The sequence below is a fragment of the Orcinus orca genome, chromosome 5 (assembly GCF_937001465.1).
Source record: "Orcinus orca chromosome 5, mOrcOrc1.1, whole genome shotgun sequence".
Lineage (NCBI taxonomy): Eukaryota > Metazoa > Chordata > Mammalia > Artiodactyla > Delphinidae > Orcinus > Orcinus orca.
The window spans coordinates 126,514,922-126,542,217 of NC_064563.1; the positions used below are offsets into that span (position 1 = coordinate 126,514,922).

Below are 27,296 nucleotides of genomic sequence, written 5' to 3' on the forward strand. Positions count from 1 at the left end.
TACTTTTTAAATTGTAGTGGTTTTTGAAAAACTAATATAAGCATAGTATATTTAATGGGAAATTAATGTAGTGTTTTAGCAATGAGTTAATTTCTACAACAGAAACATGAAAACACATGCATACGATGGATTTGAAATGAAGTTTTTTTTTTCTTATTTTCTTGCTTTGATTTTATATTTTGATGACTGTTAAATTGCAAGTACATAAAGCTCTGGGGATACATACTGGTTTAGTTAGCCAATTTTTAAATTTCACGGTGTGGGAGGTACAGCTTGGAGGGAGATTGTAAAAACACATTTAGTCTGATTTTCATATTTGCTTTCAATAATAACATCTGTACCTAAAAATAGATGTTTAAATTTTTGATTCCTAAATTATTTATTCTTATTCAATTCTAATATGAAATCCCTTTTCAAAAGAGCAATGCAAAAGATCACTAAAATAGAAGCTGAAAATAAGAATTCAAGAAAAGTACATAAAAGCAAGAAATAATTAGTTGCATAATTATACCTCATTTAAATAGTTGTTTTTCCACTAGTTGTATGGGAAAAAATGGATATTGACATTTTTATGCAAGCGAATTATACATTTTAATTTAGTCACTTAATTTTATTTCTATCTTTTGATTATTTGAAGCTTAGTATCCAGTACAAAATGTTGACTTGAACACAGGTATAAAACCGGGGAATTCCCTGGTGGTCTAGTGGTTAGGACTTGGTGCTTTCACTCCTGCGGTCCAGGTTCAACTCCTGGTTAGGGAACTAAGATCCCAGAAGCCATGTGGTGAGGCCAATATATTTATATAGAACCGGAAGCTAAATATTCTTCATTTGTACAGATCTAATATTAAGGGTATTAAGGGTTATCTTGTGACTTAGGTCACTGTACTCTCTGGATATCATTTTTCTTATCTAGAAGATAGACCTAAAAATATTTTTTGTTTAGGTAATGGAGTTTAATAAAAATTATATCATAAAACACACATGTAAGTATTCTGGGAAACTGAAAAGATTAATTTAAAATCCTTTAAAAATAAATAAATTAAATAAATAAAATCCTTTAAATGATTGCTATGCTCAGTTTCAATTTGTTAAGTTATTAAAACCATAATTTAAAGAAAGATTTTTTGTATGTTATTGAGGAAATAAATTATTGCTAGTCCCCAAATCCTAGTGATGTAATGTTACACATGATGATTATGACTTTGTGAAAAGTCCAAAGACAAATAAGTGAACTTTCACAATAGATTAAATTGGTGTCAAAAGAGAAAAAGAACAGAAAATTTAGCTTTTATATTATAGCCTACTTTCATGGGATATGAGAATGTGTGAGCATTTAAATACATTCTTAAGCTGAAATATTTTTTTAAAATCTTTCAAAAGAAAATGTAATTAAATATTTATAACATAAATCTATTTGACGTCCATGCCTATTCTATGCAATGACAAAAATATATTTGGTTTTTCATAAAAAATAACTTCTAGTAATCTTCCAAGATTGTAATCTTGTTAAGATTGTTAAGAAGGTATAATATTGTTTCTCTAGAAAAAAAGTAATAGCTATTTTAGCGTCAATATTCCCTTACTATAAGGTGCTTTACAAATATAATGTTTCTAAGAGCTTTTTCTAACTTGGGAATGGAGAAGATCAATATACTGGTTTAATGCTTAAAAAGTCACGAATAAAATATTTATCATTTAAAAGCTAACTAGCTAAAACTAAGTCATTTTTTTACAAATGATCTTTTTCTCAGGAGAATAGTCAATGCTTAACAAGAGATTCTGAAAGTTGCTGATGAAGAAACATATTTACTGGACTAATTTAACTTTAAATGGTCTATTTTTTTCACCAAAATCTCATTTCACTAGAATTTTGTAATAATAATAATAATAATATAGTAATAATACTCTTTAAATTTTTACTTAGTGTTGGGCAAAAGTGTTTGAGGTTATTATATTCACAAAAATCTTTCCAACAACCTCATGACTTAGTTTGTGGTGGTTGTTTTCCTAAATGTACCCATTTCAATAAAGAGGCATCTCAGCCTTAGAGAAAAGTTAAATGACTCAACCAAGGACATATAGGAGTAAGTGATGGAGCCAGGATTTTCTGACACCAGATCCAGTACATTTAAATACAAAGCAAGAGTCTTCACATTTTAAAAGGGTAAATGGGGATTTATATATTGGGCCAGATATATCATAACTGAGTTGTGGGATTTATTGTCTAGAACTATGTCTGCATGTGAGAGGAACCTAAATGAAGTAAGAAAGAAGTGATTAACGTTCAAATGTCGTTTGAGTCAATATATCCAGATGGACTAAAGCTCAAATGGAGATGTATTTTTCTACTATTCTTGTCTGAGCTTTGGTTGTTGAATCATGTGAAGTACATCCAAAATAATTACTTATGAACACTGTAAAACATATTTTTGCTTTACATATAAGCAAAGATATTTCATAGCTGAGTTGTCTTCATTATATTATAATAGTATATTCAAATGAGAATCATTTATATTTGAAAAAGGATAATGGAAGAAAATGCATAAAATGATTTCTTAAATCACTGAAAGAAATCCTGGTGTGCTTGATATATTATTTTTATAGCATGAGGCACTAGATTTTTAAAAATTATGTATATAGATACAACTATGAAAATTATTAAATAATATTTAGAATCTCATTGTCCATTTGTATATTGGAACTTTGCATAAAAAAAGATACTAAAATTCCATGGTTGAAAAATATTTTTGTTTCTCTAGTTTTTCCTTAATATGGGTTCATGTGATAACAGTTGTGTGGAAGCTAACAATTTCTCTGGATATGAGCTAGGCAATTTTTCTACACTGAAAGCATCTAAATAGCATGTTAAAATTTGATAGGGGAAGGAGATTCTGAAAATGGCATGAAAATTTTTTTTCCTCCACCACTGTCATGTGTTTATCACCTGTTTTCTCATTATCAGAAATAAAATAATTATAATCAAAATCACACTTTTCTTGGGCATGTGAGTTCCAAGTTTTTTGATTCAGTGCTTAAAGAGTTCTTATGTGCAAGATCATGGGGACACTGTAGAATATGTGTGTTCTAGCACACGTGAAGAACAAAGCGCTTGTGTAAGTACCAGGCACCATGTAACAAATAGAATGATTTTTATTAATCTTTCTGCAAGCTCTGAGAGTGTTAAGAAATATAAATAACATGTATTTCCTGGAAAAAATAAAATAAGTTTAGACATTAGACTCAGAAAAATAAACTAGGATTCAGACAGCTGTGACATATTCAAGACTGGCCTGTTAGTGGAAGATTCAACATAAGGACAGTTATATCAGTTCCTTTGGATCACAATTTCTTCAGTCATGATTAAAATATATTGGACCTAACTTTAAAAATACAACTTACAAAATCTTTGTTTTACATATACATTTTTTTCAGAAGTGGTTTTCTCAAAACTCAAATTTGCATCTCTCCCTGTATCTGTCACTTGCATTGCACACCACTCACAGACTGAGCATGTGATTATGATGCTGAGTGAAAATTATATTTTATGATTAAAAATAATTATAATTTTTATAATGTTACATAAGCAAATTTTAACATGATCATGTTGATCATTTTGAACAATTCTATAAAATTGTCATATAATTCTCTTTTTTCCCTCTAGATAACACAGTATCACCAGTCACCAGTTTAATCCTGTGTCTTTCCATTGTGCTCACTTTCCTATCTACATTGTTATAGCTGTGTAATCTACCCTCATATTCAACTACAGGCATATAAAGTTTGATTCATTTTTGCTGTACTAGCCACTCTTGCCATTTTTACTCTGTCAGTCAGCCTATTCCACCCTATTCTCCATCACCTGTTTCATGAATTCCATGGCTCTTGGAATTTCCTGCAACCATATGTCACAGAAAAGTGGCTCCCATCTTCCCCTACCTTTTCACGATATGACTTCAGAAAGGTCATAATTACCACAACTCTGTAAAAGTTTGCTTCTAGTCTAATATAATTTGTTAAAATATTAACTGGAAAAATACAAGTAAACCATTTATTCTGAAATGATGATTTCTAAAATATTTCTAGCCAGATATTTTAAAGAGCATTCTTTGTCAAAGCAAAGTGCTCCAGCATCATTTGCAAGCGCAAATCTTAAAACTAAAATGATTCCATATAGAGCATTTATTTAACACTTCTCTTACAGGAGTTTTAACTATATTTTTTCTTTTAACAAAGTGATGATCTATTTAATGGCTCTGACTTTCTGGTAGAGTATAGTTAGGGTTATGATAAAATATTCATCATCTTCCCCAAAGATAATCAAGGAGTATATTGGAAAGAAGAGTTACTTAGGGTGTTTTTTTTAAAGAAAGTTTGTAAGAAATATTTCAAATCCTTAACATGTCAGTTGCTTAAAACATTGTTTGAAAACCAGAAAATAGCTCCCAGCAATCATGAAATTGAAGTATGCTAATGAAGATATTTTTTCCTGTCTCTTAAGTTGAATATTTCTTGGATAAGATGATTTCTTTTTTTAAATAACTGTATAAACTTTTCTAATTTGGGGTTTAATAAAATTATTTTCTTTTATTTTTAAGACACACTTTTTAATGGTCTTGGGCTTGGAGCGGTCATTGGTCTGGGAGTCGCTGCACTCTTGTTAATTCTTGTGGTAACAGACGTCAGCTGCTTCTTTATTCGACAATGTGGGTTATTGATGTGCATCACCAGGAGAATGTGCGGGAAGAAAAGTGGCTCCAGTGGTAAAAGTAAAGAACTTGAAGAAGGAAAAGCTGCATATCTGTGAGTATCAGACATCTGCATCAAAGTAATGTTAGACTCTTTGTATATCACTACAAAGAGCTCAAAATTTATGTTTTCTTCATGCAAAACTTAGAGTGAAATGCAAAAAGCTTTCCATATTAACATCATCTTCAAAAGTTCTCTCATGTTCCTACGCAGACAACCCACACTACTCCAGGCAACTCCCCCTGCCCCAGGCAACTAATAATCTGATTTCTTTTATCATAGATAATTTTTAGCTCTTATAAAGCTTGATATAGTTTCCTACAATGTGTATTTTTTGTGTCTGCCTTCTTTCACTCAGCATAATGTTTTAGAATTCATTCATGATATTCTATGTGTCAGCAATTCATTTCATTTTATTGTTGGGTCATTTCTATTCATTTTTGATACATACATTTAGGCATGTATGGTCTCATACATTATTTTCTAGGCTTAGGGATATAGGAGAATCCATTTTGCATGACCACATTGTTTTGTTTTGTTTTTATATTGTTTTTTGTTTTGTTTTGTTTCTCCAAAGCCCATTTCAGTCTTTCTAGGCAATTTGTCTATGGCCATTTTTCATGGATATTCTGTAAGGAATATTTTCACTTCATGGGATAATAACTTAAATAGTATACATTTTCAATTAAAAAATTACGTTAAATATTACAATCAAAATGTCACCTGCTTACTTGTTGGACACAGCACATAGCAAAGAACAAACAGAAATTAGGCTCTACTTCATACTTGAAAGAGATATTAATGTATGACATAGTAAATATAGTGGAAACAATTCACTATTCAATATCTCTTGCTTTCCTCATAGAAACATATTGTACTTCCTAATAACTTGCTGTATTTTTAAATTGTCTTGTTAACTAAATAAACATATCACCAAATTTAGTTTTAGTTACTTTTTCACATATCAAGAAAACAATGTACTATATAACATAATTATACATATATACATATGATATATATATGCACACATTGACTCAAAACTGAATTTTATATATCTTCATTTTTGCTTTGCTATTAACTAAATGGAATAAATACTAGGTAACAAGCACTTCTATACAATCTAGGGATAAAGTGGTGAATAAAACAAACAAGAATTTTGTTCACATGGAGTTCGTGTTTCAATGTAGGAAGACAGATAATCAACACTAAAATTGAAAATGTCTGGTAGTGATAAGCACTAAGAAAAATGAAAAACAGAATGACAATTGTTACTAGAGGTTGGGTCATTAAAGACTTCTCCAGGGAGATGAAACTTAGGCTGAAGAGTGAGTGATAAAGAGTCAGAAATATAATGATCAAGGGGAGGAATGTTCTAAGCAATGTAACAATAAATACAAAAGCCATTAAGTCAGGAATGAGCTTGTTACTTAAAGGCAAAATGGATCTGAGTGGAATGAGACAGGGAAAGAGAGTGGTACCAATCAGGTGGGAGAATTATCTGAGTACAAAAGTGTTAAATCTTCTTGGTCAAAGTAAGGAAATATTTTTAAAATAGAAAGCAACTAAAAGTTTTTTTAATGGTTTATTTAGCTACTTGTGAAGAAGGATAACTGGAGGGTTGGTAGGTGAAAAGGAAAGATTTAGAATGAGGGAGACTGGGTAGGAAAATCTTGAAATATTCCAGGTAGAAAATGATGGTCTTCTGTACCAAGCCTGTAGTACTATAGGCATATAAAAGTGTATAGCACCCAAATATAGATGAGGTAGAGTCAAGTACTGCTGACTGATTCAACTTTGGGGTGAAAGAAAGAGAGAAATCAAAAAGGACCTTCACTTTTTTGTCTTAATTAATTACAGGGATGTTGATGACCATGTGCAAAATAATGAGGTACATCTAAGTTCTGCTGTTTGTTTTTATTTGACTTTATTAATTGGTAATTTATCCACCAACACTTTTGTCTGTAATTCCTGCCAAGTTTAATTAACCTTAAAGACTTGGAAAGATGAAAACACATGGTTCATTCCATGCTTGTTGCCCATCATAGGTTTTTAAATCACAATTTCCTCTGTCTTAGGAAAACAGTTTTCAACTCTTTTTCAAAAATTCATTATTCAAATTGGAAAAAATAAAATAAAACCTCAATGAGAAATAGGGCATAATTGATTTGATTAATTGGATATATACTAGCTTCTAAATATGACCCCAAGCATTCTAAGACTAGTCCTTTCATGTTATCACAAGTTATAAGACTATGTAGATTTCTTACAAAACACATTAACTAAACACTTAGAGCATTCTTATTTAAAGAACATTATATTGCAGAAAAAAAGAGAAATTAAAGTCAATGGCATACAGGATGGCATTGTGTAAAGTCCTAGAATATTCCATTATTTGGCTTTCAATGTAAATTAGCATTTATCTTGAATTCTCATAGTTTATGTTATAAAATGGTTAAAGATTACTATTTTACCAAACTTTATGTATACTCTTATTTACCCAAGCATTAATTTGCAATAGCAAATATTTATTGAACACCTCAATAACCAGGCACTATCTAAGCTCCAGAGATACAACTGTGAGGAAGCAAACTAGTCCCTGCCATCAACTAGTTACTGTGATGGGAAACACATTTCGATTAAAAAACAATCAAATAGATAAATTAATAAGAAATTTCTGTTGTAAATACTACTTTTCAAAAAAGAATGAATTTACTTAATCAGACTTAGCTGAGCAAGTTGTGAAAGAACTAAAATATAAAAAAGAATAGGAAGTAACTAGTCAAGTGTGTGTGTGTGTGTGTGTGTGTGTCTGTAAATGGCTTTTCAGCATGCAGAAAGAGGGATACATAGCTCTGGCCCCCTTTACTGCCACATGGGAGAAGGGAAATACCCAACTCAAGTCCACTCTAACCATTCTGTTCCACTTAAAGGGGAAAAAAATGAGAAAAAATTATGAAGTTCACAGTCTGGGGCCACAGACTCACTAAAAGACAGAGACCGAATCATGGGACTATGGAATGCATCCTCTTTACACCATAATTTACCACCTCATTACTAAAGACCTATATTTAGCAGTTCCTTCTAGCCAGTACATCATGTCCCACTATCAAGAAAAAACTTACAAGGCATACTGAAGGCAAAAATCAGTTTGAAGAGATGGAGCAATCATCAGAACCAGATTCGATAAGGTAGGGATGTTGGAATCATCAGACCAATATATATATATTTTTTTATGGTAAGAACTCTGATGGATAAAGTAGACAGCATGGAATAAGGGATGGGAAATGTAAGCAGAGGTGAAAATTCTAAGAAAGAATCTGAAATAAATGCTAGAGATCAAAAACACCATAACAGAAATGAAAAATCCCTTTGATCAGCTTATTAGCAAGACTAGACATGGCTGTGGAAAGAATCTTGAGAAGATCTTAACAGAAAAGTCAAAACTAAAAAGCAAACAAAAAAAAAAGACTGAAAAAAAAAAAGAAAACAGAATACCTAATTCTGTAGGACAACTACAAAAGGCTAAACATATGCACAATAGGAATACCAGAAGAAGAAAGAAAGAAAGAAAGGAACAGGAGAAATATTTGAAACAATAATAACAGAGAACATCCCCAAATTAATATCAGACATGAAACCACAGATCCAGGAAGTTCAGAAGATACCAAGAAGGATAAAAATCAAAATTAAGCAAAAAAAACTACACTTAAGCATATAATTTTCAAACTACAGAAATTCAAAAATAAAGAAAAAATCATGAAAAAAGCTAGAGAAGCAAAGGTAAGAATTACATCTGACTTCACACACCACACAAACATACACCTCCCCTCACACATACACACACTGCTTTTTATATGTACAGGTGTATATATGTATGTGTGTGTGTGCAATTTTTCTCACATAACAATGCAGCTTCAAAATGTCCCATTTCAGTACATGAATTTCTGACTCTTTTTTAAAATAAATAAGCAGTATTCCATAATATTATATATCATAGTGTATTTTTCCACTTCTCTATTATTAAAGTTTAGATAAGACTTTCAATATCTTTATAATAAAGTATATTATGCTGTTTTGAACTTCGTTTTTACATCAATTCTGTTGTAAATGTATGAATATGTATTTCCCAATTCTCATCCCAAATAATCACAGAACATATATTTCCTACAGTGCTTCTCAAACACTGACTATTATCAGTTTATTTTTCAATACAATAAGTGAAAAATATCATTTAAAATTTGCATTTTTCTAATCGGGGTTGAGTCTGAGCTTATTTGTTTTATGATTTTCTTTTGGTCACTTTATTCTTCTTGGAATTTCCTGTTCATATTTTTTACACATATTCATAGAGTCGTTTGACTTTTCTTTCACTTGTTGATTATATAATGTGACCCTTAATCATTTGATGTTGCATTTGTTGCAAATATTTTCCCCAATCTATCCCAAAGTTTGGATTATGCTAGTGATGCCATTATTTATATGAACTTTACATTTTCATTTAAGAATTGATCAACTGTATAAAATATTCTTTCTCAGTTTGCATCAAGATATTTTCACTTTGCTCTTATTTAATTTGTTCAAATTGCAAGTTTTAGTAGTATATTTCCTAACATAAATCCTCCTTGCCCTCCTAGGATGGTGATGACAGTTAACAATGATTGAGTACTGCATGTATGTAAGGCACTATTCTAAGGACAAAGCAGAAATTAGTTTGGTATCTTTATCTTCTCTGTTTTACTAACCAAGCCAGAAATGTTTATGCAGGGAGTTGGGAGAGCCAGCCAGGTTGGTTCTAGGACACATCCTCTCAACTGCTCTGCTACACTTGTCATCATTTTCTGCTTAATAATCAGTTCTAGAAATCTGGCCAGAATTTCTATGTTTACCAGTTTATAAATTGTAAAATTTTCTATAAATTTTAGCATATATTTTATGCCAATTTAAACAAAATATTGTTTTGTCACTCTATAATTCCATATTGGTAATTATTCTGATATCACTAGAAGAATAATTAAGTGTAATTTATACAGAATAGGAATTTAGACTCATGTAGGTTATATGTGTGCTTCAGATAGTATTTATTGTAATAGGAAAGGTTGGAAACAACCTAAATATTTGTCAGTTAAAGACTTCAAATACATCATGGTGAATATATACAAGGGGAAAGTATGAACCATGAAAAAGATTGAGGCAGCTCTAAATGCTCTTTTATGTCTTCCAGCTAATACCTAGTGTAAACTGAAAAGGCAAAATTACACACAGTTAGTATGCTATCCTTTGTTTAAAAATAATTCACTTTCACACATACATGCTGGCATATGCCTACAGTATCTCTAGGAAACAAGGCAAAAATTTGCAACAGTAATTGTCTCTCTGATAGATAACTAAATATCCTACAGACAGTGGAAGGGAGAGTCACTTTTCCCTCTCCACCCTTTTGTATTATTCTGTACTGTATGCTAACAAGCTAAAAATCAAAAAAGATCATTAAAACCAAAAATAAAGATTTTAGGACAACTCACAATTTTCTCATATTACTCCTTCATTTCTTTTCGATAATGTTTATTTTATCCTTTCTAGTTTAAAGTTCTTTGCTTATCCGTTTATTTTTGGTAAGAAAGTATACAATTAAAATCCAAATTCACTATCTTTTCTATCTTTTCTTTGCATTCTGTTTCATTTCATCACAGATCTGTACCTGTTATTAAAATAATTAAAAGTATAATCTGTTTTTTGAATCACTTTTCTGCTCATCTTGATGATGTTTTGAATCATCAGTAGCCATGCTTTTCAAACAGTATCATCTACTATGTCATCAAGAGCATTGGTATCATGAAGAATGTTTTAAAAGAATCAATTGAAGAATAACAACAACAGCAAACAACCAAGAAAAAAAAAAAAACTAAAATCTAATGGTGAAGTGCTTCTTCATCATCTCTACTATTATACAGATCTTGCTTCCTTGGAGCCCCAAAACAGAGGATGTTGTTAAATATGTTTGAACCACCAACTCCAACAGACATTTGAATTTTAAAGGTGTAAAAAGAGTTCTTCACTGTTGACTTCTAGATTTTCTTCAAAATTTTATGTGTTTATGTGAGGTACCTACATACTCAAACAAAAGCAACAACCTGCCACCTGATCAAAGTGTTTTATTAGCCTTAACATTTTTCTTTTCAGGTTTCAGCATTTGTGAGGTCTGTTAAATATTTGAGTCATTGTTGGTTTTTTCTTTGTTTGCATTATTTTAAATGTAATCCTAGTTTACTTGACTTTAAAGAACTAATTCCATCATCATATGATGATGAAACCACTACAGTATCAAATAGGATACGCTCACTGCCCTAATATGACCAGTGCTTCACCATTATGTCCTGCCCTCACTCCCTCATCCTGAACCCCTGACAACCACTGATCTTTCTACTGTCTCTATAGTTTTGTTTTGTTTTTTTCCAGAATGTCATTTAGTTGGAATTACACAGTATGTAACCTTTTCAGACTGGCTTATTTACCTTAGCAATATGCATTTAAAGTTCTTCTATGTCTTTCTTTGGCTTAATAGTTCACTTCTCTTTATTGCTGAGTAATATTCAACTATATGGATGTACCACAGTTTGTTTATCCATTTACCTGTTGAAAGACATCTCAGTTTGTTCCAATTTTTGGCAATTATGAATAGGACTTCTGTACAGATTCATGCACAGATTTTTTTGTGGATATAAATTTTCAGCTCATTTGGGTAAATACATAGGGCACAACTGTGGGATTGTATGGTAAGACTATATTCCTGGGTAGTTGAAAACACCCATTCCTTCCTAATTTTTTTTCGTGTGCCATATTTGAAATCTGTATGATGAGTACATCATTCTCAACCCTTATATCTCACTTCATTCTTTATCATCAGCAAATGGCTTCCTTGTTTTTCTTTCTTTTGTTTATTTTTTGTGCTACAAAACCTTGTAGTAAAATTTCTACTCACAATTATAAATTACACTTAATTTTAGATTTTAGACATCTAACAAAATGACATGGATAAGAAATTATAAGTGAAAATAATAAAGCATACATGTTACAATATTATTCTTTTTAAACTATTTTCTTAAAAACATAAATATATTAAATATGTCAATGGTTACATTATAGTTAAAATCATATAAATTCAGAGACATTTGAAACTAAAAGTATCTTATATAAAGATATATAAAGTATCTTATATAAATTTTATCTTCCAAATTTTGATATAGAAGCAATGTTATTTTTCAAATAAAACATGTTTTTATTTGATGTTATTTTTAAAATAGCATCATTTTATTTTTAAAATAAAAATATATATTTAAATGTGTATGTGTATGGCTAATTAGGGGGAAGAAGCTACTTCATATCATAACTTTTATTTAATGAAATAATTTTCATTTATTTTCCAAAAGAAACTGCATAAACAAATTGAAAATTTGAACTACTTTTGTGAAATATTTAAAAAAATTTTGATGAGGAAAAGAATTCTAGACAAAATGGAATTTCTTCTTTCATTTTTTCTGAACAATATATGGCTAGATGAATTTAAATGGAAAAAATATTCTTAGTGGTATTCTTATTCTGACCAAGCTGGATCAGAATCCATGGGTAGCAAGATTTTGTAGAGATTTTAACCATGTTCCATAATGCATTTTTTTTTACATTTCATAGGTAAGTGTTTTTTTTTTTTCTTTATTTTTCTAGGAAAGATGGATCAAAAGAACCAATAGTGGAGATGAGAACAGAGGATGAAAGAATTACTAATCATGAAGATGGGAGCCCAGTAAATGAGCCAAATGAAACCACACCACTAACAGAACCTGAGTATGTAGCTTGAAATGCTTAATTATTCTTGGATAAGTATTTGTAAAATGATGAACACATTGTCATTATTTGTAGCACATATTGACAAATAACATCATTTTAAAAACAGTGTTGTTTCTTCTTCAATGAAAGTACATGTGAATATCTAAAATCCATTTTCTATTGCGATATTTCACATGAAGATTTTGTATCGTCAGAGAAAAATCTCCTGTTCACACATATACTCATAAGTTTATGTAAAAATATCAAAATGATGCAAGCATGTCAAAAAGTTGGATTTTCCTACACTAATCTTATTGTTTAAGAAAGTGATACTTGCAAAATGTGATTGATTTTTACTGAAATAAAAATGTGTCAGAAAATTAGTTATTGATTTGAATATGAATATGACAGTCTAAAATAGAAATAGTGTGAAATAAACACATCTATACACTTCCCTTTGGAAATCAGAAGTCTTTTCAATGAAGCAAAATCTTACACAGCAAAACAAATTCCTATCTATTAATTAACACTGACTATGATATAATGGTGTGTATGAAGACTAGTTAAGAAAATGCCCTTACATAGAACGGGCCGTATTTTGAAACCAAACCAAACCAAAACAAGATGATTGAATAACTACTCTGGTTCTCAATTAAAGAAAAGAATACTCAACATAAAAATAATAGCATTAACAGTAATCTTTAAAAATACAATTTAACATAAATATGGTGAATAAATATATATGCAAAAATACACCATCCAAGAATTAGTTGAAAACACTGGTTAATTACAAATTTAATACATAGTTTTGTGAGTAAGAGATATATTAAGCATTATGCTAACCTCCCATTCAAGCTCTAAATTTCTGTATACTTTGCTGCTAGAAATAACCCATTGTTTTTATAATCCTTTATTATCAATGTTTTCAGTATTTGGGAATGGGAGAAAAGAACTCTGAATGCACTACTTATAATAAACATAAAAGAGAGCCTGCCCTGGTAGGTACAAAGTAGATGTTACTTCACTCCAGCAATGAAATAACTTACTTTCGATTGGTTAGTTTTCACATAATAGCTTTGACTTTCAGAAGACATGGCTTTCTCTTCTCATTCAGAAACATAAAAGAAATTACAAATAAACCCCAGAGGACCTAGCATAGTAGCATTCACTACTCCATAAAATGGTGAGGCTGCACTCACAGAGGTGAGTTAGAATTCTATTTGTAACTTAATTTTTTTGATGTGAAAATATTATTTTGTCAAAGGAGGAAATACTGCCTTCAAAGCCATATGCACAAGATGTAATAATAAAGCATTGAGTTTAGGCTGGTAGAAAAAACTCGAAATCTTGATTTATTGTCATCATAGTATGATTTGTAAAGCTGTCTTAATATTAAGAAACAAAGGTTGTTATTGCTTCATAGGTTACAATTGGAAACTCTCAACAAATTGCTATAAATATTACAAAAGTATCAAGAAAAAATAATAGTGAAAAGAGACCAATTAAAGAAACATATATAATAAATATAAAAAAGTGGAAAAGTCCTGAAATATATCTATTTGCATTAAGTTCCAAAGAATATTGCTAATTCACCCAGCTTTTGAATTTTATGTAACAGATATGGCAGCATCTGTTGATTGTTTTTACTTAAAAAACTGGAGTACTAGTAAATCAGCTAGTTAACATATAAAATTATTTTGGCTTTTTCATATTCCAAAACACTTCATTATATTTTTAATACATCAGAGGGTTATTAAACCAAAGCCACCCTATAATGAACAATTTGGTGCATTCAAATCTAAAAATATATTGTTTCATTCATTATTATTCATTACATCACATTTTCACAGTAGACAATATTGTATTATTATCTTTTAGATTATATTTCTGTCAATTTGATATTTAACAAATCTGATGTTTTTCATTCTAATAATGGTACTCTATTTTCTTCTACAAAACAATAACTTAAATGTTAAGAGATACCACTTAAAGTGTCTCAGCCAATTGTTTATTATTTTTCTATTCTCTTTCAGAAAATTGCCTTTAAAAGAAGAAAATGGGAAAGAAGTCCTAAATCCAGAAACTATAGAAATTAAGGTTTCTAATGACATCATTCAATCAAAAGAAGATGACAGCAAAGCATAACACCAAGATCACAGAGTCTTTAACAACGAATGCTACAAAGAGCATTTAGATTGCAGTGACCCTATGACCAAAACTATTCCATTGACCTTAATTTCTTGGGAAACTTCTAGCTTGGAATAGCTTGTACACATATACATATGATCAAATACTCCTGCCCATGGTCCATTTCCTTTTGTTGTTGTGTTGTTGCTGTTGTTGTTTCTTTTGTTATGAATTTCAATATAGAGACCTGACCGGCACCAACTCTTGGGTATCAATTTGACTCTATGATTGAAGTACTGCAATTTATTATATGGATAAAGTGCTCTATTTCTTAAGAACTATATTTCATAACACAACCTCTCCACAAGTAGGGGTTTAAGAAAAAACAAAGAAAACAAAATCTTTGTGAGCTAAATATATAAGAAAGCCCTGCATGTTTTTTAATCCAATCTTGGGCAAATAGATTATTAAAGTGGATTTCAGTTAAAATGAAAATACTTAATAAAAGTTACACTTTTCATCCAGAGAATTTCAGGGAACTTAGGCTTGAAGGAGCCAGTTATCTTTAGCAGATGTTAAATATTGAGAGAAACTTTGGAAAACTCTTTTTAAGTTATAATTACAATGCTACTTCAAAGTTGAATTTTTAATAGACTGAAGTGCCAGATCAAAATTATTACCCATTTAAATGAATATTAGTTGTGTGTAAAATTAGATCAGAAAGATTCCATAAATCTCTATCTCTTATATATGCCATATTCACTCACAATGGATTACACACAAAGAAAATGTATTGCAAGTGAAAATAATATTGATTTCTGCCCTCAGCTTCAAATAAAGTAAATTGAAATGGGAACAATATCAATGTTGTCTTGATATACTTATAAATATGTGATTACCTTTTACTCTTTAAAATAATTTTATCAATAAATGAGTCTTTAATGTTCAAATACTTTGAATCATATCCTCAGATACATTTTTGCCCATTGTTTTAGATAATCTTTGTTTAAAAAATCATTTTCCCAGTGTTATAGGTCAATCCTTATATGTAACTGGCTAATGGGAATTAAAATCCTTAGTGCTTAAATTACGGAGAAATTGACATTTAGACATTGCCATAAAAGTGTCAATGATAAACAATTGAATTGCCACTATCTGTTTTTATTCTGGATGTTGTAGCTAGAAGTCATTTTAAGACTTTTATAAACAACTTGGGTTGAAGAAATTCCTGAACTATTCAACACAAACTTTCTAATGTCATTTATTAGTAATATATACCAGAATAAAATATTTATTAACTTCCAAGCTATGCAAGCTCCCAGAGGTAAAAGGCTGAAACATGATTTTCAATTATATGTAAGGTAAAAAAAAAATGTATTTATGGTTATAAATATACATACCAATTGGGAGCAGGTTTTAGATTATTTCTTACCCTAGAGAGCCAAAGGTTTCTTTAGGCCCCATCACATTCATAACTTCTCGTTTCAGGTGGTATCATAGCTCAAACATGCACTGGTTATGGAATGCAGACCAATAGAACATTGGAGGAAAGTCTTAACAGTGCAGAGTGACCTGATTTAGGGTATCTCTCTATGGAGATTATTTGACAAATATTAAATGTAATATTAATGTCACTCATGAACACTTTTATTTACAAAGTACTTGAAACTGTCAACCAAGGAGAGACAACTAACTCATTCTCCAAAACTATGGTTATCAGAGGACAGAACCTGCCCATCTGCATGTTCAGACACTAAATCTCTACAGTGTCCTTGCCATAATTTACAGGGTTATATGATGTAGGAATCTCTCCTTGCTATATTTTCAGGAATATTCTGAAGAAAAAAATTCCTGTGCCTACCTAGGAATTTGCATAGGAATTATCCAACTGGTCTTTTGATGGATTTGACTGTTGCCATTTAAGTTATGTTTGTCCGATCATCTGTTTGCTTTATTTTACTGTTTTTTTCTCTTTTGTATGAATGTGTTAAAACTAATCAAAATACTTGAATTGGTTTGTGCAGAGTAACCAAGCTTAGCAAAGTGTCCATGAAGCAATAGGCATGGACACTAATTTTTCCTGGATAGGGCTACGAGGTTTTAAAGTAATTATGGTAAAAGAATTAGGAAAACTGAGAAAGCAATTTAGCATGTTTACTATTGTTATATCCACACTATACTTCAAAACAGAGAAATCATAATAAAAAGCAAAGATTATTTTTCCCTCAATGTGAAAGTTCTGTTTCTCGCATTTCTTTGGACTTTCTATGTAAAGCAGTTTAATTAAATATTTCATATATATATATATATATATATACACACACACACACATATATATACACATATGTATGCTGTTAAATTTCTTGCCACTAATGTGGAGTAATGATCTGAAGTTAACAGATAATCTGGAACTAACTGTAAACAGACTGTTTCAAATGCACTGTTTCAATTGTCTGAGTGGTCCTTATCTCTTGTCCTTGAACTCTAGGCCCCACAGGAGCAAGGCAATACTGTGATAAACATCTTTTTTTTCTTTTTACATTTCAATGGAATGCTCCAAATGACTCTACTTATAAAAGTTTCCAAATAAGAGCTGGCGTGTAGTAAATTGTAAAATATGAGTAGAACTAAAATGATCTGTTTCTTATTTTTCATTGTTATTCTAGACTAAACATATCCATACAACTGTATAAATGCTATTTTTACAGTCTAAGAGTATACTTAAACATTAGTATAAAATGTCAAAATATTGAACTGAATATAAGTAATGTTAAATAATCAGAACACTATGCTACTTTAAACAAAGAAGCAAAGATATCACTGAAAATATTGGTATTTCTTGATAGGTTATGTGCAATTAGGCAATGACAATCTATATTCAATAAAATATAAGAGGGAACAATAATATCAGCATTTTAGCAGTATTTTGTTTCTAAAACTGGCACAAATTAATGTATCAACATATTTTACAATGATCTGCAAAGAAATGTAAGAATTTTGATTTATTATTTTCATGGGTTGATTTATGGCCATTCTATTGATACTAATGTCTAACATTAATGTAATGTTTCTCGAGTTTTACTTCAGTTTTTACTATTAATACCTATAAAAACATTTTTTCAAAGACTATTTGATCCAGCAAAGTTTACATGACCCTTGATCTTTGAATGAAACATTTATATAAACAGAAAGTTTTTATTAATCAAATTATTTGAGTGCCAACAATTAATTGGAACTTTATACTCACACCTTAAGTTTATGCTTCTTATTTTAAATATTTAAGATGTATTTGTGCCTTTGGATTAGCATAACATTCTGCTTTATTAAAAGAAAAAAATATTGCAATCTTTCTTGATATATTTTGCTTATATCTATGACACTTGTATGATACTCTCTTATTTACAGTTAGTGAATAAGCTCAGTTCAGACTACTTCACCTTCAATACAAAATCTCAATGAAACAAATTATACTGTGTAACTTATTTCCACTTATGGCAAAGCAATTCTTTTAATGCACACACAAAATATACTTAATTTGTTCTTGTTCTAGACAATAAATACATTCTAGATATTGTTGAAATTGAGTTTTACTAGTTGTAAGACAAAGACAACAGACACTTTTTAAAATAGGGTAAATTATTGTGGTGTCACTTGAGTCTACATTATTCCTGTTCTGTATTTGATTGGGGATCATAAATCATCCTTCATTGTTGATGATAAGATACACTGATGAAAATATCTACAACTGAAACAATAGGAAGAATAATCTCCATTTCTTAATTTTAGGAAATAGTGGAATAGCATATTACAATTACTTATTAAATTTGCAATATTCTTTTTCACAGAGAATAATGTAAATGCTCAACTTCAATCCCTCCAAGTGCTTATTCAACAGACTTTATGAGTAGATGAAAATACATTTTTTAAATGAGATGGTTTGCATTACTTATCTTCAGAGAGAAAAGATTTGCATCTTCTTATTAACCTTTGAAGCATTATTGCATTGTCTTTCACACTGAAATCACATATGTATGTGTTAGCATATGCCAAAATTCAACTGTGGAAGGTCACAGAAATGAAGTGCTTCAATCCTGAAATGAAAATCTCTCAAAAAATCTACTCACAGGCTTAATAATGTTCTGAGATGCAATGACTACACGTGTAACTGAGCCTAGATGTAGTAGTTGCTGAACAAATATAATTTCCTTCCAAGTCCCTCTTCTCCTTTGTTAAAAATTGCATTTTCCCATGTCGATGCAGCTATTTAACAACATTATACAGAGTGCTAATAATTTCTCCTCATAGATTCATATTATATGCAATGCTTAATATTTATTTGATAACATATTTAATATTCTTAGAAAAATAGTTTATTATTCACTATAGGATTTTATCAATACCTTAACTACATTAACTGGTACCACCACTTTAATTTTTTAATAATATTTTCAGGATTTTGATCACATGATGTTCATAATTAATATAAAGATTGCCCATACAAATTTAATATTACCACTTATTTTAATTGTTTTCCAAAATTAAAATGTATATCTTTTAGCATCTGGTTTTAGCCTTCCTTGGAAAAGAATAAGCAAAGCAATGACTGTTGGAGCATTTCAAATCACAACCAGGCATAGGAGAATAGAGGAGCAAATAACTGAAAGAATCCAGAAAGGCAAGCAGACCATTTGGAGTAGGTAAGAAGGATCTTAGTATGAGAAGTGTTGGAGCAGGGACAAGGAAGATTGTGTAGATAAAAATTAAGGCCAATTATACTGACCCAAAGGAGAAATCCAGAGGAGAGGGTTAACATAGATAGAACCTATGATTCAGTTTTGCAAGTAGGATTTTTATTTTTTTTTTACAGAACAACAAGCATTGTGTAAAATAAATGGTACTGTTAAGAGGAAACATATCTGTTCCAATTCTTAAAGGAATGTTCATGGTTTAGCATTTGCCTCTAAACTCTGTTAGGTATCTGTGAACTTAGAAATAAAGATTAAAAAAAAATCTTATTTTTTGGTATGTGAATTCTATGCTGTGTTCAGTATGCATTAAAACATGCTGCCTTTTATTTTCTTTAACTTATATATGCCATTCAAATTCTATATTCTTAAGTTAGCTACCACAAAGTTTTCTTATTGTTTCAATAGAGTATGTTCCTATGAAATGCTGTATATATATGTCTAAACTGTAAAAATTATACTGCAAATGTTGAAGTTTTGTATTTATGAGAGACATTGAAAGTATGGCTTACAGTATATCAAAATTGTCACTCTTTGCCATTTGTATATTAATAGTAAAAATACTTTTACTTTAATAAAGTGTTGCATTTATATTTATTTTGAATAATATCTCTGCAGTGAGAGAGCTTATGACTTGGCAAATATTTTGTATTAAAAAAAAAAAAGTCAAACCTATCTCTATATAGTCAAAAGAAGAGAATGCTTTATGTCATCTTGCCTCACCCTGAGTCACAGTCTTTTGGCTTCTACACTACACTGTGCCCAGTCAGAGAATTTAATGAATAAACAGTTGGTAAGAGCAGTGGTTCTCAGAACGTGGTCCCCAGATGAGCAGCATCAGCACCACCCGGGAACTTGTTAGAAATGTCAGCTTCTGGACCCAACCATGGACCTAGTAAATCCAAATAATCTGGGAGAAGGGCCCAGGGTCTGTCTTTTAATAAACCTTTCTGGTAATTCTGACGTACACAAAAATTTGATACGCACTGGGTTAAAAGACACACTTTTTTTGTTTTTGTTTTTTTGCGGTACGCGGGCCTCTCACTGCTGCGGCCTCTCCCCCCACGGAGCACAGGCTCCGGACGCGCAGGCTCAGCGGCCATGGCTCATGGGCCCAGCCGCTCCGAGGCATGTGAGATCTTCCCAGACCGGGACACAAACCCGTGTCCCCTGCATCGGCAGGAGGACTCTCAACCATTGCGCCACCAGGGAAGCCCTAAAAGACACACTTTTTTTCTTAATGTGTATTTATTATTTTTTTTTAAGACACACTTTTAATGATAAGCCAGTATTCACTTCTAGTTCATGTTGGAATTTTATTTCTCATATAGATTATCTTCTTTTAGGATTTTGTGAGTTAAAAGAGAGGAGAAGCTAATAACATCTCACAAGTTTTTACAAAGTGTTTTCTTTCTTTTTATTTTTATAACCAGTGTAAATTTAACTCATTCTTAAAATGAAAAAAAAAAGCTGAATTTTCACAAGGGGGCGATTTTCAATATAAGGTTTACAAATTGCCCAAAGTACATATACATATAGAATAAAAATAACATTAAATAAGCTTTGAACGGTGAAAAATGGGGACAGATATATTTTGTGTTTTTTCTCTTAGTATCTTATATTTAATGAAAGAATAGCTGTAATAAAATGCAAAATATGTCATGAGAATTAGACCAAAACAAAATCGCTGATATATGAAGAGAATTGACTAGTTAATCCTGTTAATATCAATATTTTAGAGTTTCTTCTATTTCTTTCTAACCCAAGCCACTGCCTCCATAAATCCTCTTTACTTGTGGTGCAAGTAATGAATGTATGTCTCCTAAGATTCATGTCATACATGGAGTCAGCACTTTAAATTTGTTTTGAAATTTCTTTTTTTTTGAAAGATATTTTTCAATACACAACTTAGAATGTTCTCAAAATAAAAATAATATTCTCTATGTGCACTGTCTTGTATACATACTTATCCTTGGCATAGCTTTGCTCTCCAAAACAAAATATATACATTTGAGTATTACAACTTACCTGGATAACTTAAGTTGGGAGAGACAACTGTACTAGAATAATATAAAATTTAATCAAAATTTAATTTACTGTGACTTTTTATTAATCCAGCAGGCTATCAAGGCAGATGTTGCTAGTATTAAGGCATGTTAGTGTTTGGAAAAAGATTAACTTGATGATTCAGTTCATATCAACGTCTCCTCTTCCATCTCCAATTTTCACATTCCCTACTGGATCAGTTTAATCTTCCTTTCACCTATCACAAGCATGATCGATGTCTGAAACTGACTGGCAAGATTGAAGAAAGAATATATAGAAGAAAAAATGATTACCAAAATCAATCCAAAACATTTGTATACTATCACATCTGGAGATCAAGTCATTACAAATTCTCATGGAAGGGTCGTTTATAAATGGAGAGTTTTAGATGGAAGTTGTAATTTTCTTTATACTTGGAGGCATTGACTGGGAGAAGAAAACAATCATCTTATTTGTAAGCAAGGACCCAAACTTCGTAAAATACATACTCAAGATCACTCAAGGGTGTTTGCAGAAGTGTTATCATCAAGTTTGATTATGTGAAGCTCCCCTTCCAATTCTAATGAAAACACTCTCTTAAAAGCATAAATGTAACTTTCACTAACTCAGAAATCAAGAAATTCACATTTTTACTCACCAGGAAAGAAAAAAAAAAAAAAGAAAGAAAAAGATGAAGGAAGAATTGCCCACAAAATTGCGGTGGGAATAGAACTGGGATCATTGAAGTAATACTAGGAAATAGGTAAGAACCTAGATATTCGAATTAGAATACACCCAGTCTCACATACAAATTCCTACTACCTATTGCTAGCTCTGAACTTGAGCAATTTATAAACAAATTTAGAATTTGACTTTCTCATCAATAAAATAATGATTCTAAAGTGAGTAATATTTATCTCCAAGTGTTGATGTAAGGATTTATTTTTATTTATTTATTTATTTATTTATTTATTTTTGCGGTATGCAGGCCTCTCACTGTTGTGGCCTCTCCTGCCACGGAGCACAGGCTCCGGACACGCAGGCTCAGCGGCCATGGCTCATGGGTCCAGCCACTCCGCGGCATGTGGGATCTTCCCGGACCGGGGCACGAACCCGTGTCCCCTGCATCGGCAGGCAGACTCTCAACCACTGCGCCACCAGGGAAGCCCCTATGTAAGGATTTATTGAGATAATGTTTATGAAATTCTTTAGGCAGTGTCTACCACACGAAATGCCAAAAGAATGGCAGCTATGATTATCTCTATACCTGCCATATTTCAGCACTGTGTTAGGCAGCTATTTCATATCCTTTAGAGACAAACCATAAGTAAAGTCAATGGTTTCATAATATATAACTTCATAAATTATTTAATAGGCTAAATTTGAGCCTGAAAAAGTAGAAAGAATGGCTATCCATTTTATTACTTCTATTTTTGTTTCAGTTATCTATTGCTGAATAACAAATCAAACCCAAATGTAGTGGCATAAAACATCAACAGTGTAATATTTGTCATGACTATGTGTGCTACCTTGACTTAGCTTGACAATTATTTTGTTCCATGTGGCGTAGTGGAGCTCATTTATGTGACTACTGGCTTCTAAGAGGGAATCTTATAAATGGAAGCTCCGATGTGTACATACTTACCAAGACTTTTTTCATCACACTTGCAATGTCCAACTGGTTAAATAAAGTCATGTGAATAAACACATCATCAAAGTGTGAGCATAGGAGTTGTAAACAAGAGTATGATTTGTTGAATACCAGCTGTTATATAGTATGGAATTATCCTCCTTTTGTTTCCTAATGCTTCACGTCTTTTCCACATACAAAATTCACTCACCCCTTCCCAAGATTCCAAAACCTTATCTCATCATGTTATCAGGGTCAGGTTTAAATTTCAGAATTTATTCAACTAAATGAATTCCAGCTTCTGATAAGGTTCCTCAAGCTATATACCTAAAGAGCACCTTTTTAATGCTGAAGCCTGGACAAGAAAAAGACAACTGCTCCCAGAAAACCCTACAGAGAGTTGTGAGACAGGGACAGGGAAATAACAATAGACCAATAGACGCTGCCATCCAAAAATTAAGGAGGGAGGAAATGAGGGCATTTGACAATTTCTTCTCTGTAGAAAATCTGAAGTCCAGCCAATCAAGACTTACTTCTGACAGTCTCCAACTTACTACCGTTTGACTTAGGATTTTTTGACTGTATGGTGGTTCAAAAGCGATAAGCATTCAGTATCTACTGTACTTCCAATTCTGAATTTTATCTTTGCCCCGGCTAGTAATATGCAATACAATCCTCTCAGGTGATGCTGGACAGCTGCGGGAGCCACAGCTCACACTCAGCCACAGGATCATGAGGGTACACACGAATACACTTACAATCATTCTGTACCCATACAACTGTTCTGTTTTTCACTTTCAGTACAGTATTCAATAAATTACATAAAATACTCAACACTTTATTATCAAATAGGCTTTGTGTTACATGACTTTGCCCAAGTGTAGGCTCATGTAAATATTCTGAGTGTATTTAAGGTAGGCTAGGCTAAACTATGATGTTTTGTAGGTTAGGTGTATTAAATGCATTTTCAATTTATGATACTTAACAATGGGTTTATTAGGACCTAACCACTTGGTAAGTCCAGGAAGAAATGTAGTTCCCCCTTCCTTCACTATAGGGGATTTTCCACAAGTTAAATCTGGTTCTACTCCCTGGAAGTGGTTACTAAAATTATTCTTCTCAGTAACGCTTAGGGTGACTTTTGATATCTTTGCTTTTATGTAGAAAATGATGTGTGGTTATGAGTAAATTTTTTGGCCTGCCTCCTGACCAGATGTATTTAGTACGTAGAAATCTATTTTCATTTAAACTAAGCCCATTGAGTTCAAGCTGATACAAGTCCTTTAAAAACAGTGTGAGTTTTGTATGTGTTTGTATGTGTTAAATTGTATGTGTTAAATTGTATGTGTTAAATTGTAATCCACCACATTAGACAAAATTCACACTTTCAAATGTATGTGTTAAATTGTATGTGTTAAATTGTAATCCACCACATTAGACAAAATTCACACTTTCAAATCTCTTTGAGACAGTTCCCTCTCTATATAGGGATACAAAATGGGATGAATTGTAAATTCCCTTAAGATTCTTTAAAGCTCATTTGTCCAGTTAAGAAACTTTACAAGGCACTTCATTAAATTACTGATGCCTGAACAAAGGACACATTTGATTTGATTTTGCATCTCAAGACTATGTTTTACTAGTAATACCCTGACTTTGATGTTTGTCTTTATGTTATGTATTAGTTTTTAACATCTTTATTGGAGTATAATTGCTTTACAGTGTTCTTACTTACTGCTGTATAACAAAGTGAATCAGCTATACGTATACATATATCCCCATATCCCCTCCCTCTTACATCTCCCTCCCACCCTCCCTATCCCACCCCTCTAGGTGGACACAAAGCCTTGAGCTGATCTCCCTGTACTATGTGGCTGCTTCCCACTAGCTATTTTACATTTGGTAGTGTATATATGTCCATGCCACTCTCTCACTTCATCCCAGCTTACCCTTACCAAACCCCATGACCTCAAGTCCATTATCTACATCTGCATCTTTTTCCCTGTCCTGCCCCTAGGTTCTTAAGAACCATTTTCTATATTTTTAGTTTTTTAGATTCCATATATATGTGTTAGTATCCGGTATTTGTTTTTCTCTTTCTGACTTACTTCACTCTGCATGACAGTCTCTAGGTCCATCCACCTCACTAAAGGCGTGCCCGGGCGGAGAGCAGCAGGGTTAGGGAACCCAAGAGAACTTCTCTGCCACATGGCTCGCAGTCTCAGATTTTATGGTAATGGGGTTAGTGTCTGGCTTTTCTCTGGCCAATCACCTTGCTTGACCCAGTATGACTCAGTGTCCTTCCTAGTGGCATGCACATCTCTCTGCCAAGATGGATTCCAGCGAGAAGGACTCTGGGAGGTTGGCCATCTCCTCCCTCTTTTGGCCCCCCCTGAATTCTCCTGGTTAGCTTTTGGGTCAGCACCATGTTCCTTATTGGCACCTCCTGTTGTGAGACAACTCAGGCAAATGGTCCTGGCCAAGGTGGCTGGTTTTGGTCAACAGTTCCCTAACAGAAGTCTGAGAACAAGGTGTCAGCATGGTTGGAAAGGACCTTCTTCCTAGTAATGTCCTCACATGATCTTTCCTTGGTGAAGAATCAGAGAGAGAGAGGGAGAGATTTAGTTCTTATTTCTCATCCTCTTTTTAAAAGGACATTAATCTCATTATGATGGTCCCACCCTCATGATCTAATCTAACTCTAATTATCTCCCAAAGACCTCACCTCCAGATACCATTGGGGATTAGGTTTTAACACATGAATTTTGGGGGGATACAAAAGTTCAGTCCATAGCACAAAGGCTGCCCACATTCCTTGACTTATTGTCCCTTTCCATCTGCAAAGCCAGTAATTGCATCACTCGGACCTCTGCTTCTGTCAACATACTTCCTTCTCTGATTCACACTCTCTGCCTCATTGGGTCCATGTGAATAAACCAACATAATCTCCCCTTCTCATGTTTCTTAATTAAGTCTGCAAAGTCTTTTTGTTAATGTAAGTCAATATATTTGTAGGTGTTAGAGATTAGAACCTGGGCATACTTTAGGGACCATTATTCTGCCCACCAGTCTATGTAACAAACTATTGCAAAATATAATGCCACACTTTATTTTATCATGATTTTGTGTGTTGACTTTGCTCAATTTGACGTTTTTTGTTTTGTTTTGCTTTGCCTTGTTGATGTCTGGAGATCAGTTAGACAGTTGCAGTCAGCTGGAAGCTTGGGAGAAACTGGAATGCAGACAGTGAATGGCCTCTTATCCTCTGGGTTTTTCATCACTTGACCTCAAGTCATTCTGTAGTAAAATACAAAGGTCTTTAGAGTATGGTGAATGGCTTTCAAAAGGAAGTTTTTCAGGAGCACAGGTTCCAATGTGCAATTATTTATCAAGCCTTTGATCACATAACTTTTGTTAATATGACAACAGCTTCCAAATTTTGTAACCACCTGTCACTGTGAGAGAGAATTTCACCAAAAGATATTATTTATTAGCAGCAACAAATAGAAGAGATTCTACCCGAGCAGTGAAATGCCTAAAAATATTAAAACTGCAATAGATAGAGGTTCTACAATTAGGAAATCATGTAATAGAAAAAATAAATAATAATAGTAATATACATATATACTATATAATTTATCATTCATTCCCATTACATTTAGAACTAAAATTCTGATAAGCAGAAGGATGAATGAATTTTCTCAGTTTGTAAATCTGGAAAGTGGCAGACACCAGATTCTAATTTAGATCAGTCAACTCTTATTCATTTATTTTTCATTAAGCATCACCTATAAACAAACAATATAGATTAATAAAGTTTAAAATTAATCTCAGAATATAACTGGTTTAATATACTCTCCATATAGACACTGGACTTGGTGATAAAACAACATTATTAGAATCACTACATGGTTTAAAAATATACTTGATTATGATATATTTAAGTATAAGAAATAAAATATGTATATATAATAAATATAAGGAACAACATTATAGAACATACATTAAAACACTGTTATTTAAAAATTGGACAAAAATTTATCAGCCTTAAGTAAAATTGATTTGGATAATCACCTACCTTGCTTTCACTCCGAAGTGGTAAGGACCAAAGTCTAATTCTTCATTCTATGAAAACCTGGTTACTTTTAAATAGAAAATCAGTAACTTTTAAAAGGAGAGAATTGCCTACTTTTTTATTA

The 27,296-nt window shown here is 31.9% G+C and overlaps 1 protein-coding gene across 1 annotated transcript in view; it reads left to right on the forward strand.

The window, feature by feature from the left end:
- Positions 1–15,558, forward strand: part of NCAM2 (neural cell adhesion molecule 2) — a 489,746-nt gene extending 474,188 nt beyond the window's left edge. The window contains exons 16-18 of the mRNA XM_004264467.3: positions 4,599–4,803; positions 12,469–12,588; positions 14,604–15,558. Of these exons, the coding sequence (XP_004264515.1) occupies positions 4,599–4,803; positions 12,469–12,588; positions 14,604–14,715 (437 nt within the window). The 3' untranslated portion in view covers positions 14,716–15,558. The remainder of the gene's footprint in view (positions 1–4,598; positions 4,804–12,468; positions 12,589–14,603) is intronic.
- The last annotated feature ends 11,738 nt before the right edge of the window (positions 15,559–27,296 follow it).